Source organism: Fukomys damarensis, unplaced genomic scaffold (assembly GCF_012274545.1).
Source record: "Fukomys damarensis isolate Sample0158 unplaced genomic scaffold, DMR_v1.0_HiC HiC_scaffold_4, whole genome shotgun sequence".
NCBI classification, from domain to species: Eukaryota; Metazoa; Chordata; class Mammalia; order Rodentia; family Bathyergidae; genus Fukomys; species Fukomys damarensis.
The window spans coordinates 71,117,672-71,133,195 of record NW_022900916.1 but is presented as its reverse complement, the minus strand read 5'-3'; the positions used below and the strand labels follow the sequence as shown (position 1 = coordinate 71,133,195).

The 15,524-nt window shown below is 40.3% G+C and overlaps 1 protein-coding gene across 5 annotated transcripts in view; it reads right to left on the bottom strand.

The window, feature by feature from the left end:
• Positions 1-3,667: 3,667 nt before the first annotated feature.
• Tut7 (terminal uridylyl transferase 7) overlaps positions 3,668-15,524 on the bottom strand; it is a 59,452-nt gene continuing 47,595 nt past the window's right edge. For 4 of the 5 annotated variants that reach the window (XM_010605503.2, XM_010605504.2, XM_010605501.3 and 1 more), the window contains 3 exons: positions 13,449-13,525; positions 13,061-13,124; positions 3,668-4,671 (listed from right to left, as the gene is read on the bottom strand). In XM_010605503.2, coding sequence (XP_010603805.1) covers positions 4,604-4,671; positions 13,061-13,124; positions 13,449-13,525 — 209 coding nt within the window. In that variant the 3' untranslated portion in view covers positions 3,668-4,603. The remainder of the gene's footprint in view (positions 4,672-13,060; positions 13,125-13,448; positions 13,526-15,524) is intronic. The other variant, XM_010605502.3, reaches the window with a different exon arrangement.

The window sequence follows — 15,524 nt, the reverse complement described above, 5'->3', positions numbered from 1 at the left end:
CCTACAATAAAGATCTCCTGCCGGACCTCTCGGTGCGTGAGTGGCCTAATTGGGAAGGGGCACCCGAAAGGGCACGCGAACCCCCCCTTTCAGACGCCACACCCAGTTTCCCAGCGAAGCCAGTGTTAGGGACTCAGACGCAGAGGGGCAGTGCAACTTCATTACCAGAGTCCGTGCTGCCGGGTTACTCCAGGGTGTGACTAAAGCAGTTTTTCTTCTGGCGCTGAACGTGAAACCTGACTCCACTGTAGGGCGTGATTGGTCATCTGTGTACGTCAGTACACCTGTTGTGAGACCTCGTCATGGCTGCTGAGGGGCATAATTATGTCTAAGTAGTTATTCCTGGGCTAATATATTCAATAGATGCTGTCATAGTTGATAGCCGTTAACGACACCACAGATGTAACTGTTACCATAACGGTGGACAGATTTGTCAGAGCCCATACAAGACACAACACAGAATAAGCCCTAGTGTAAACTACACTCGGGGATGGTGGTGTGTCTGTGCAGGTTTATCCATAGAGCGCCGCCCTCACGCTGGTGCAGAATAGTAACGGGGAGGTGGGTGCGCAGAGGGAGAGGGGGAAGACAGGAAATACATGGAATTCTGTCCTCTCTGCCCAGTTTTGCTATGAACCTAAAACTGCTCTAAAAGGAAAAAATGTATTAATAAAAGATGTCATGTATCATATTTTCATTTATTGAAATGCTCTACAGTTGTGTTGAACTTTACAGGTTTGAAAGGAACTGTTTTGTTCTGTTTTTGCATTACTGAGTTGAACTTTTATTTTGAGACAGGGTCTTGCTATTCGCTGAGTTGCCCAGGCTAAGTTTGAACTGTGATCCTCCAGCCTTTCAGACTGTTAGGGTTACAAGCATTCAACACCGTTCCCATACTGGGAACGGTATGATAATGTAGCAGGATTACAAATCTGAACCCAGCTTGGGCAACTGAGCAAGAACCTGCCTCAAAGGACAGGGAGGCGGGTCTGTGGAAAGCTCCTGGGTTTAATCCCCAGTACAAGACAGAAACACAAAATTCTTTGAGCACATCGTCTCCTGCCAGCCACACAACCATGAACTGGGGTAGCACAGAAACAATGGCATGACTTTTTACAAATGGTGCTAAATCTCAAGTCTAGTACAGTGCAATACATGCTACTTAAAAAAATCTAGTCCTAAATTTTTCTTCAGGATCACTTGTATGTTTAAAAGCCTTTCTTCTGCTTTAATTCCAATGTTCAGTTTTTCCACTTGATTGCAAGTTTTCTCCATAAACACTAAGTTACATAATACTTGCCAGTGGAGCAGGCATACCTAACGTCACTGGAAACTGGCACAGGCCCCTGAAATAGCTTGGTATGTTAGAATTCTCACGAAAAGTACATGAGTCTTTTATCTCAGAGAAACACCTGTCTTATAGCATAGAGACGAAGAGGGTATGAGAAGTGCTGGAGAAACCTGCAGTTCACAGTCTGTAACCACTTTCAGGTTTCTGCTAATATGTTGGCTTGTGTAGGGAGATGCTCAATACTGTCCTTTAGAATTTAGTTTCAGTTTTAGATGACGTGTTTCCCCAGTCAGATCTCCCTTGATCTTGTAAACTCTGGAATGGCAGGTATGACTTCCATTTTATGGGATGGGAAAGATCTGCCCAAGGTTATGGGGCTTGTTGTACAGCTGGAAAACTGACAAGGCTGGATCCTATGTCTAAAATTCCACTTGTTGAAGTGTGACTTTTTTGACTGATGCTGTCCAAACATGCCTGAGTTCAAAGAAAAAAATTCTGAACATTTAATTTTATTGGGGGTATTCTTTGTGTGTGTGTGTGTGTGTGTGTGTGTGTGTGTGTGTGTGCGTGCGCACATGCGCTTGCCTAGAACATAATAAACCCCAGTGATCGATCTGTCCAGGATTTTTCCATTTGGGAAAATTTTTCTTTAAAGCATTCTTAAAATGTGAAGCACATTTCAAGAAGAAAAATAAAAGTGAGTTATGCAAGAACACTTAAAATTTCTTGACCTTTTGGCTAAGACCATGTGTGGAATACTTTAAAAAATATCTTTAAGCCTATACATTGCTAATACTGTCCACACTAAGCAATGGATTTTGATTAAGTTGAGATCTCTTGATCACTGCTCGAAAAACTGATTTCATAGGGGCCAGGGATTTAGCTCAGTGGTTCTGCTGCCTGCCTCGCAAGTGCAAGGACCCCAGTTCAATCCCCAGTACCCAAAAAAACAAAACAAAAAAACTGATTTTATAGGTGGGTGTGGTACACACCTGTAATCCCAGGTACTCAGGCTGAGGATGCAGCTACATCCCCTCCTACACCCCCAACAGGAAAGGATTTCATGTTTTTGTTCTGAGAAAAAGTGCCAAGGAGAATCTTGGTAGTGAGCCACTTATTACTACACAAGGGCCAGCTGTGTTCAAGACAGACTACTCCCTGAGCCCTGTATGTTGGACATGGCACAGATGCACCTGCGTCCCAACTGGTGCACTGTGACAATATCCATGGGAAGGGGCAAGAGCAATCCATTCTCTAAAATGCTACTCACAACTCAAATGCTACTTATTGTGCTCTAGATCCAGTGTGAGGAATCGACATTTCAAACCCAAACACATTGGACAGATTCTATATAGGAATCAGAATAAATGTAGGGAGCTTTTTTTAAAAAAGGGATATTAAAAATTGTTTCTATGAAAGTGTAAGCTAAAGGAAGAGAAAACAAAAGGACCGGTGAGTTGTTAAAAACAAAGTACAATGACAAGTTTGTGAGAAGTAGCAGCAGAGTAATCCTAAAATGTCAGTCACGTGAAGATTAAACTTGAGAAGTTTTCTAGCACGATAAAAAGGAAAGATCATGGAGGTGAGAGACGGAGTAAAGACAGTTATCTAAAATAAAACTAAGAACATACTTTCTAAAAAAAACAAAATTCACTGGAGGGACATTTCTAGATTGAGGCAATTTTCTTAATTACAAATAAAAACACAGGCACACCCAAACAGAAAAATAAAACCTACAAGAGAACACAAATTAGGCTGGTCTCAACGTCTCTTCTGTGGTAAGGACAGAGACAACAGAAGGCAGCGACAGGCTGTTCAGTGACCAAAGCTGGCTCCCAGCTGACTCCTATGCTTGAAGGCAAAAGAAACCAGTCCAACAGCTGAGGAAAGTCAGAGCTGTCAGCCTGGGCTGTGCGACCCAGTGTGTGCAAACTGTGTAAGGAACAACTGCTTTATTTTGCCATAACTTGCAAATTCTAAAGTTCTTAATTTTGAGACAATTCTTCTGTAGCTATATGCTCTCAATTAGTTGTTTTCCTTCTCTTGGTACAGTACTAGGGATTGAACTCAGGTCCTTTGCAATGAGTTCCCAGCCTTTTGTACTTTGAGACAGGGTTAACAAGGATGGAATTTGTGATCCTTCTGCTTCAGCCTCCCAAAGTCCTGGGATTACTGGTGTGCACCACCACACCTGGCTCAACACCACCTTATCTAGGCACACAGACATGGTGCGGAGTCTGCTCATGGCCCAGCATGAGCACGCGATGTGACGGCGAAAGCATGAGAGAACTCTATGTGCTCTCTAGAGAGGAGCAGATCCGCATGGGTCCTGCTCCAGGATTATCTTCCTAACTACATTTAGGATTCTTATTAGAAAGTAATGTGGATAAAACTGCAGTTGAAACTTTGATTTTATTTCAAAATGATAAAGTGGGGCATAGTTTTGACCACGCAGTACTCTGAAAAAGTTGGTGATGTTGAGAAACAGTCCCGGGAGGATTCCAGTCAGACCCAGGAGAGCTCCGAGCACACTCATGACTGGCCCAGGCAGCTCTTCCATCCTTGAGGGTTTTTAAAAGTTCGCCACCCTAATTTGTGACTATCATAAAAAGTAAAAAGTACATTTGTCACTTTTTCCTTTTAAAATGTTTTTAACGGGAAACATAGCCACTTGCTTTCCCCATTTCATTTTTCTAAGCAGAAGAGTTCTGTGTGGATTTAGCGGGAAACGTCCAGCGCTCTGTCAGTGGCACTGCGCATGCGCACCCACCGAGGGCTCCCAGAAACAGGACTCAGTTCATGTTCGCTTCTACAAAGCGCACGAAAGAAATGCTTCTAAATATAAGTACAGTAGTAGCAGTTCACATATTTGATACCTTCCACTCAAGAATTCAGTAAACAATAAATATAATTTCCCTCTACAAAACAAAGAAGGTATTTATAGGAAAAAGGAGTTAATGTACTTGGGGGTTTATCAGCACACCATTTTTCATGTGCTTTTAAAGAATTAAAAACTATGAAGCTGTATTCATTTAAATACTGGCCCACAGTTACATTTTTTTCTTTTAACCTGGCTTAAATACATACATCATGGCTTTCTGTTAAAATCCTTACATCTATGGGGACTGGTGGTAGATAAGACTATATTAAAATTTTTTTCATTAACAATTTCATTATATTAAAAAAAATCTGACATTTCCCTAGAACATGAAGTTGAAGCCTGATCTATGCTGCTATGTCCGGTGAAATGAATCTAATTTCTGAGCAAATACGGATGCCTGAGTACCAGGTAGAGTGCTGCGCCTCCTTCCTTCATGATTCCTGTGGGCTCCTCTTCACCAAGGCTTTTCCCTGAGCCATGTATTTACTGGAAAGGCTTCCTAAAAGAGGGGAGAAAAGAAACCCAACAATCACTGAAACAAGCCTCATTCTGCCAGAGTCATAAAATTACTGTTAACTATTCACAGCTGTCACACTTGATAATGGACACTTGCTTTCAATCAAGTAATTAGCCTATATTTTAAGAAGCATAGGGCCAGGAATTTAGCTCAGTGGTTCCACCGCCTGCCTTGCAAGTGCAAGGACCCAAGTTCAATCCCTGGTACGCGCCCCCAAAAAAGTATATACAACACGATGTGATAAAATTCAGGCAAATATTTCTAAATGCACACAAGTCGCTGGAGTGGCACTGCTGCAGTGCGTCTGTATGTTCACTTTTCTGTGTGGGTGCAGAGACTCAGATGAACCTGACCCTTCAAAGTCTCTGTTCCAACAGACCAGTGTCTTCACCGGCAACCAACAGACTGTGAAGAACTCTGGCCAGAAACTCTGCAGATACAAAATTGTTTATGGTGACAATGCAGTAGTAACTTACTGATATTAAAGAAAAAATGAATTACATTTACAAGTAAAGGAAAGGCATGAAGACTGCTAATTAAACCACAGCATAAGACAATTACTATATTTTGTCCTGAAGTCTGAACAAATAAAGCAATGGAACAGAAGAGCTGAAAAAGTCTTAGGAGACTATGTACAGCAAGGTACTAGTATATAACGAAGACTGGATTTCCCACCAATGAGGAAAATATGGATTCTTCAATAACTGGTATTAGGCCAAATATGTATGTTTTGATGGGGAGAAGTTGTTTTCCTTCCCCAAGCTATAGTTCATTTTCAAATGAATTACAGGACTAAACTATGGGTAAGCAAGTCAAAGTAAACAGTAGTGAATATAAAAATCATGGGTAAAAAAATGTCCTAAACACATCACAGTATCTAAAGGATTTACAAGTCAATATAGAAAGATGAATACCAACAAATAATGGGGATTGCTATGGATTATATCTAGGTGTCCCCAAAGCCTCATGTGTTTCAGGATGGCTGGATTTAGGGTGTGTGAAGGCAGATTAAGGGTACGATGCTGGGATTAAGGGTATGGATATTGGAAGCCCCACCCTGGGTAGAGGTGGCACCAATCAATAGGCTTGCAGCCTGTATGGAATATAAAGGGACAGAAAAAGGAAGGCTTGCTCTTGCTGCTGCTTCCTGCCTACCATGAACTGTTTCTTCTCTGCCACTCCACCCTTCGTTGGAGCCAACTATGGAATGAAACCTCTATAAATTGTGACCTGAAATAAACCTTTCCTCTTTTAACTTTAGGTGTCCAGTATTTTGTCTCAGCAGCAAGAAAAGTAACTAAGGCAAGCATTAAAGAAAAAAACAACATATGAAAAAAAAAACAGCACAAGTCTATGTAAAAATATGCTTAGCATTACCAGTCAAGAACATATAACCAAGAATACCACACCAAAGCAGTTTTCACCCATCAGATTTGTCAAAAATTAAAATGCTGACAAGAAGCAGGTACTTTTAAAGCTAAGAGGAAATAGTCCACACATTGCCGGTGGGAATTCCCCTTAGGGCAGTCTGATAGTATCTAACTAAAACATACATACTATGACCTAACTATTTGGCCTGTAGATGCCTAAGTCCTGTACAGTCTCTCAATGAGCTTCCCAGAAGGATGTTCATTACAGTAGTATTTGTAACAGCAAAAAGATACGATGTAAATAGTTACAGCCTGAGTATCAGAAATACAAACATGTGCTGTATTTGTAGAATGGAATACTGTAACAAAAAGTAAATCCATATTATAGCAGCACAGAAAAATTTTAAATCATTATGTTAACTAGACATAAAAAGGCAGGCTTATTGTATTCTATACTATGCCATTTAAATGTAAAAATTCACGCAGGAACATATGGAAGTTTAAAAAGCCAGTTGTCACCTATCTGTAAGATTGTTACTGTTATATAATTTGGACCCATATTGTGTTTTTTCTAAACTGTTAACTACTTTTCTAAGACAAATACTAGCAGTTTTACCATTATATCACTTAAACATGTAATCTACTATTAAAAGTTTTAAATTATACCTGACATCATATAAAAATTTTCCATGTAAAAAATCAAAGGTATCAGAAGTGAAACATATAAAATATAAAATTTTGTAAGCCTGACTTGAAACCAATCATATCTCAGTAAGGCTGAAAGAACACAATGGAGCTGCTGGTGGTGAAGAAAGTGAGGTAGAGAAGTTGCTCCGAAAGTTAGAGATGAATATTCTGACACAAAAAATACACATATATAAAAATGAGGAAACACAAATAAATATGTGAAAGTGTGAGTTCAATGGTAACCACAGAAAGTCAAAGAGATTGGCAAAAGACCGTCCCAGGGAAGTCAGGCTTTGGGACACAGTTGGCAATGACTCTCTGGGATGGTAAACAATTGCAATTTGGCACTTCTGGCATCAGGGTCCAAATGTACATACTTTTTTATCCTTTCACATGTATTAGAGAAAATTTATCTTCACCAAATAATTAAACAAATATACATGCATTATAGAGTTACACAGACAAGGTCATCCAACTTGGATCTGTGTGTTCTCCAACCTATTTGACAAGGCATGTGGGTGAGAATCAGTTTCCAGCTCCTCAACGTTTCTGGTACTAAGAGTCCAACCTCGGGCCTTGTGCATGCTATGCCTGTGTTTCACTGCTGAGCCACATCCCAGTGTCCCCAGTACCTCAAGTTCTCTATGTACTTTTTCTTAAAACTGATACACTTGAGAATGCCTTTGACTATATTTTGGGCCAGTTTTCAGGAATCACTCTACTCTTCCTTTCCAACTTTCACAAATACTCTTTTCCCACTTTTTAAAAAAAAGGTAAGTACATCTTATCATCCAAATCTTAAATTGATGTATTTCCCAGTAGTAAAAAAATACCTGGCCTCCAGTACGGTGTTTATGTGGATTTCTTGACAACACCAGTCTCAGAATGCCTCTTAAAAGATGCCGGTGCACTATGTCCCTACAATGACTGAACCCTAACTAGTTGTGAGCTATGGGATGCAGTGCTCTCCCATAGCCTTTTACAAGCTTGTTGTGTTAAAAGGCCTCTTTGGAGACGGTGGGGAAGCAAATGAAATGCTAGTACATGTGGTGGATATGAATGCCTCCAATAAAATTGTACTTCTTAGCTTTCACCAAATTATTTTGATACTTAGTGATTATTAAAAGTAATTTTAGATTATACATTGCTCTGTGATTTTTGGTCATATCATTAATAATTGAGTGGCACTGTTATAGTAATACACTGACCATTTTTACTTTTAAAGCATTTCTATTGTTTTAAATTTGCTATTATAAAGACTTTCTCAATGTTTGCCAACCATGAAAACAAAGAGATTAAAAATGATAAGGCACACTTCACTCATGCCCATGATTCCAACCTGAAGATACATGACTGAAAGGGGAAACAGTCCATCTACCTCCTTATAGGAAAGTCATTTTCAGTAAGTAAACATATATTTATTTTATTCTGTGGTACTGGAGATTGAACACAGGGCATTAAGCAGGCCAACAGATGTTCTACTACACAGCTACATCCCTGGCCAAGAAAAAGTACTTTTTAATCAAAATTTCTAACATTTGTTTTGATCAATGATATATTCTAATAATTATGAAAATTTAAAATCAAAATTTTTGTACCCTAAGATTTAATAAAAAACAACATTGAAGAAGTTTTTAGACTTCAAAATTTAGAATCCAACTGATATAAATATTTTTGTGGTAGCTAAGTAGTAGATTATCAAGGGCATCAGAAATAATGATCTATAGTCTCTGACATTGAGTTTGTTTCCACTTATTTAGTAAAACAATTTTTTTAAATTTATGATCATAAAGAATAAGCTATAGGTTTTGAAATTCTGCTTACCAACAAAAGCTGTATAAATACAACATTATCATGAGGGAAAAAAGTATCCATCGATTTGTACCTCTAATCTTTAAGATTTTAAGTCATGGGATAAATGAAGTAGTTTTTAAAGTAATTTTCTTTGAGGAAGATGAAGGTAGGAGGTGCTAAGGAGTAGGAAAAAAAAAAAAACCAAACTTCTCTGAGACTCTCATACTACATAAATGTAAGCCATAGCAACAAATTTAAAAATCAGTTAATAAGCCGGGTTCATTATCAGCTTAAGATATGGTGGTGCACACCTTAAGTCCCAGCACTCAAGAGGCTGAGGCAGGAGGATCGCCTTGAGTTTGAGGCCAGTCCAAGCTACATAGTGAGTTCAAGGTTAGCCCGGATTACACAGCAATGACTGTCTTAAAAAAAAAAAAAAAAAAAAAAAAAATTAAGGCTGAGGCAGGAGGATCGCCTTGAGTTTGAGGCCAGTCCAAGCTACATAGTGAGTTCAAGGTTAGCCCGGATTACACAGCAATGACTGTCTTAAAAAAAAAAAAAAAAAAAAATCAATTAATTTGTAACTTGTACTGCAATCTCCATATGCTTCTGTTTCATTAAAAAAAATCTCCATTACATATTTTCTCCATAGGAGCAACAAAGGGCAATGATAATGTACTGAGGCAGGCAGTAGGGAGGGACTATGAAGTGCTTCGCTTGTATGGGACTGACCTTACCACAAGACTATGGGCTGTCAGCTCCAGTGGACTGAGAAGAAAATGCAAGAGCAGTGAGCCTGGAAAACTCGACAGAGGCCACACAATGAGTTGGGCTGGATTCAAACTCAAGTGCCTGGCACAAGCTCATGTGCTGTTCAGTCACCCTTCCACTTGTTTTCTTTACTCCTATGGAGTATCTAAGGCACTGTGTTAGATGTGTACATGGGGCACAGGAGGCAGCAATAACCAGCAGAGAGTCCTGGGGCAGTCTGCCCACGACTCTCTTGTTCGGTATAAGAACATGGCACCTGATGTCTAGCACCTGCAGTTTTCTCCCATTTGGGATAATTTATAAAATTATCATAAAACACAGCTAGATGTGGTGGTATACACCTTTAATTCCAGCATTTGAGAGGCTGAGGCAGGACTGCTCTGAGTACCAAGCCAGCCTGGACTACATAGCAAGACTGTCTCAAATTTATTTATATTTCAGCCTAATGCTTTCAGCAGAGAACAGTGTTGGTGATGTCCACCGGAGGAACACATGCACACCTTCGCCACTGCCTGTCTGCTCCACATACCGTTCACGGTCTCCACACCTACCCTGGGGTGTGACGGTTATCCCTTCTGATGGATGTGAAAACTGAGGCACACCCACTAGACAGAGGCCGCCTTAAGATCACACACCTGGAAATCACTCCATGAAGTCTGACTGCAGAGCTGATTTTAGCAATGTGAGCATTCTGACCAAGCAAGAACCAGTGCTTTTGCTCCAAAAAATGCTTTGGAAATGCCTGCTCACGTTGTAAAAACAGCACTCTTTCGAATCATTTACATGCAGCCTCACCACGACCCCTGAGTTCTCAGGATCTGCAGCACAGCTCCCACGCCCCTCCCTCCTGGAGTCACTCTCAGGTGAGTGGCTGCTGCCCTCACAATTGGCCCCCACCCACTCTTATGCTCACTGGTCAGCAACCTGCCTTGGGGAGCTCTGCCTGCTGGGTTTGCTGCTAACTCCAAGAACAATTTGAAGCCCTCCCAAGAAGCAGCCGCTCATCTTTCTGGAGCCTCTGCTTGCTTCTCTTCCTCACATCACACAACTTCACTTTCAGGCCCAACGATGTAATACATGTGGTGCAGATCTTTAGCTCCCATTTCTTTAAAATTCTGATCGTAAAGAGATATGATGTTACTTTCATCTTTTCCTCAACCACTCCCCACCCCCAAACCCTGTAAAATCCACACAGTGGAGAAATAAATCCCTAGCTCCATTTAGATCATTGTACTATGTATGCTTGAGAAAATACTTACACCTCAGTACTAAAAGCAGTTTAAATACTTGAGTAAGTTAATGACTCCATTATGTTTGCTCCTGCTAACAACACTCAAAGCAGAGACTGCTCAGCCTTCCCAGTGAGGCTGCAGTATCCTTGTCTGTGAGCCTCAGGAGAGGAGTGAAGAGGTCCAGCATTGGGACGGGGAATCTGCCATGCATCTGCAACTCCTCAGCAGCCGACCCGGGTGCAAAGAACCTTCAAGACTCAGGAACACAGTGTTTCTCTAACCTAAAGATGAACATGTGAACACTGCTCTGGCAGTTAAGATGCAGTGGTGTGTAGGAACTAAACTAGAACACAGAGGGCCTCATCTGCCTGGGGATGTATTCTTAGAGGAGGCCTGAAACCTCAGACAATACTGAATCCTACCCACCCTGGATATGTCCCTATACTCACTAGTTACGGTGCACTTTGATGAGAACAGAGTAGTTAGTAATAAAGTCGAACAACTGTAACAGTACACTGTAACACAAGTTTGTACATGACAAAATTCGCTCTCAAAATATCTTGCTGTACTGTACTATACTTTGAAACTGTGTTTAACCAAATTAACTGGGACTGCAGAAAGTCAATGAATACAGAGGGACCACTGAATGTGCCTTGTTTTACATCACATACATCAATGTCAGGTAATCCCAATGAAGTTTTAAAATTTCATTCTTTTAAAGTATACAATAATTTAAAAATACTGTGCATACTAACTGTATTTGCTTAATTTCTTTTTTAACCTTTTTTTGTTGAACAAGACAAAGAGGGAAAGAGAAAGAGATTGCTTAAGTCAAGTTCTAAGGGTACCTGCAGGCTTGAACTCAGATATGTCAATCATGTTTTATATTGACTTACGAAAAAATGCCCAAAAAGTTACTAACAAGGCAAAGCTATTTTGCTTTTCTTTTTCAAATCACTTTTCTCCCTTCCCTTTCAGGATGCAGAAGTATCCCTGCAGTACCACAGCCTCAGTTTCATATGCTTTCAGCACCATTTTTGCAAGCCAGGGGCCTTTGAACCACTGCTGAGGTTAGGTAGCCTGCAGTTCCATTCCAAGCATTTCTCCACCTTCCTGCAAGTTAAGGCTTTTATCTCCTCTACTTCGGAGACAAGGATCTTCTCAAAGTCACTGATGGCTTCGGGGCCATCTCCTCTCATATACACCTGCCCTGTGTAGACTCCAGTGTGGAGTTCTGGACCTGGTGCTTCTTTTCTCTGGGTGATCTCGCTCAGACTTGGGGCTTGACAAGAACCTTCATTTCTCTGGCCTGGATCTCTTCTCTATACAGAAGGCACAACACCTCACAACTACCTTCCACTTTCATGTCTGGAACTGACTTCTATTCCTTCCTTCAAAAATTCTTTCTTCCGAGTCTTCTCCAATACAATAAATTCTACCTCCATTTTTCTAGTGCTCAAGCCAAAATCTGTAGTCCCATCTCTGACTCAATTTGCCTGGGAACCATCCAATCTATTAATAAATTTTCTGGTACCTTCTGAAAATCCATCCTTACTTCCTCCTGCATTTCTGAGCCTATACCTCTTGAGCTATTGCAGTTGCCATCTTGTTGGTTTCTTACATTTCTTCCCCACTGCCTTCACACCACCAGCTGTAACTAACCCTTTAAAACCAGATTTCAAATAGTGCTCCTTGGCTCAAAACTCCCTAATGGCTTCTCAGCTCATTTATATAAAAATACCTGTCCTCCACTGCCAAAGAAGCCTCAGACAATGACTCTACACTCTTACCCCTCCTCACTCCATTCACCTAAAGGACAGAACTGATCCTAGCCCTTATGTAACAGGCTATCTCAGTTTCCCCTGACTTGTCCCTTTGTTTCACTGCTTCCTTGATTAAATATTACTTTTCAGAGACCAACTCCCAACATTCTTTCCTGTTTCCGTTTGTAGTCCTCAGCATCTGGTATCAAATGATACTCTATTTTTACTCTTTTATGATTACTCTTTATTGCTTATATTTAGTACATGAGAGAAAGGGCTTCACGTATCTACCATGGTAGAGCCTTTGTTGAGGCCACTGTCCTTCAGTAAGAAATAGAGAGAGGTTTGTAAGTATTCACTGAAGGGTGCATAAATGAAATGGATAGAAGGTAAAGAATTTCTTCCTTACTCTAGTGCATGACAAGCAATCCCTACCAGGAGAACACACACCTGGTAAGACATTAGCAACTTCAGAGCAGAAACAAGCACATGGGAAGGGACCACTGAAGATCATAGTTTTTACTCAGGGGCCGTGTAAGAATGACCTGGAGTATTTAAAAATTGTACAGACCCATGCTTAACCACCGAAGAATCAGATTTATGGGAAGAACACAGGGTAAGTGTATTTTTAAAAGTAACCCCAAGGGATTCTGATGTCCAATCTCTGTTAAAACGCATTAGTCACAGCAAGAGTCTCAAATGGCATGTGGTAAAGTATGCAGTAAATAATACATATTTTTTTAAACCCACATACCTGACTGGGGACTCAAAAATATTGCTGTTTTGTGTTTCTTTTTGTCTTCATGTAAAATCACAGCCTAAAAATGAAACAGAATGGTTAACAAAAATTGAAAAGGAATGCACCTGAAACAGACTAAAACCATATCCAAAGAGAGCTGAAATCAGGCATGCAGATGGTAGAAGTCCGCAAGCTAAATGGAAAGATAGACAGGTATGCAAGGCTACATTAGCAAGACCCAGCAGACCTCGCCACACACACATGCAAGCGGCCCAGAGGGCAGGACAAGGGCATTAGTCAGCAGGAAGGTGTGCGCAGTACAGACTCGAGAGTACCCAACAAGATGCAGTGAACGCACAGGACAAAGCAAAGCAGCACCCTCCGCAGTGCTGAGCGGGTTTACCTGAGCAAACGGACCAGCTGGTCTCAAAGGGCTAGGTGAAGAAGGAGGTCCAAACATGCAGTCTGACTTAGACCCACCTAAGGAAAGAAAGCAGCACTGTTTGTTCCTACTTTAAACTGAAATAGGTGGTCTCATTTTCAAACCTCTGCACAGATCTTCTGTTAAGGTGACACAAGCTCTACACAGTGTGCTGTGTGGACAGAATACTAATACATTTGAAGAAACGAGGGGGTAGAACAGTTTTACTAAAAAAGAAGCTGATTATTTTTAATTGTTACCAAAGGAAACACCATTTTTGGCCCCCACCCTTCTCACCTCACTCAGACCACGTGATGAAGGCTCATACTCATGTATACACCCTACACTGGCAAGAATTAGGTTTGCTAAGCCCTCTACCACCAGGATGTCCCCGCTCTGACTGGCTACTACCTTCTCAGGCTGCCAGAATCACTGCTTTGTTTTGAGAGCTGTGCCAGTAAAAAACAAAAATTGCTACTAGGGGGCTAGGGATGTAGCTCAGTGGGGCTGTGCCTGCCTACCAAACACAAGGTCCTGAGTTCAATTCCTTGTACTGGGGAAACAAAAAATTGATGCTAGAAAGAAGAAATCCATCAAAGAAATCCATTTTGTTCTCATGAAGAGGAACACAATGATAACGTACTACAGGCTATTCATAAACATGAACCTTGAGTTCTGACAAAGGATAGTGTATTATTTTGGTTAAAAATATATTAAATGGTATCTCTACTATTTACAGGTTCCTCACCTACAAACTGAGGTTATTAATGCTACTAAATTTAATAGGGACTGTTGTGGCAATTAAATAAAATCATCCATGTAAAGTACACGACCCACAACAGTAAATGATCCACAAATGTTAGCAAGTGTCACTGTTTTAATTTCCTTTAATTATGCTTTCTTCCTAGAAGACACAATCAATATTCTGCACTAAGTACTATGTCAGGGCAAACTTTGGAGCTCTACAGAAGTGTGACAAGACTAATTTGGCTATATGAGCTATCTAAAGTTATGATCATAAAATTTTAAAAGCACCAGTTAAAAAAATAGACAAAACATTTTACAATTTCTTTTCCACAGAAAGCTTTAAAAATATGAGGATGAGTGATCTAAGAACTTTTATAACGTATCGCTGAACAAGATATAATAAAATGGAAGATAGGTATTAGTGTTCCAAAAACTACAAATATTGGAGTATTTCAAGGAAATTATTTATAAATAAGCTTTAACTTTTTTAATGCTGCCCACAAAAATACACAATTTAGGATGGCTAGGATTAACTACCTCAATAAAACATTCATTCCCCAGGATTTCATCCATTGGCCCAGGTTAGTTCTGATAAGTAAAGTGAGAACATATACACTGCTTTGTGAGTTATAACTTACTATTCAAACTTTAGGCATGCTTACTCTTACTGTGTGAAAAGGTGCCCACCAGCTGGGCATGGTGCTGCATGCCTGTAAGGCAGCTATCTACTCAGTAGGCTGAGGCAGGAGGAGTGTGATTCAGAAGGCAGCCCGAACAACTTAGTGAAACCTTACCTCAACAACCAAAAATAAAAAAAAACAAAAAACAAAAAGAAGTCAGGGGATGTAGCACCATGTAGAGTACCCCTGGGGTTAGTCCTTAGTACCAAATAAAAACAAAACAAAACAGAAAATGAAAAACGGTGCCTCCAATGGACACTTTGTATGTTTAGTAGCTGTGGCAATTTCCTCTCCAGCAATTACAAAGGCAGGACTTATGGATGGCTGTCTTTGGAAGACAGGGTCTCTTTGTATTCCCCAGGCTGGCCTAGAAGTCTTGGGCTCAAGTGATTATCCTGCCTCAGCCTCTTAAGTATCTGGGAATATAGTTCTGTGAGAACTATACCTGCCTCAGATTTGTGGATGGCTTTAAACTACCAATAATTATTATCAGAATAATCATGCTCAATTGAACAAAGTTATTAAGATAATACATAAAGTCTTCCACAGTTCTTCAGACATAATCACTGCTAATTAATTGAAGAGCCTATTTTCTTCTATTTCTTTCTTTTTTTTTTTTTTTTTTTTTTTT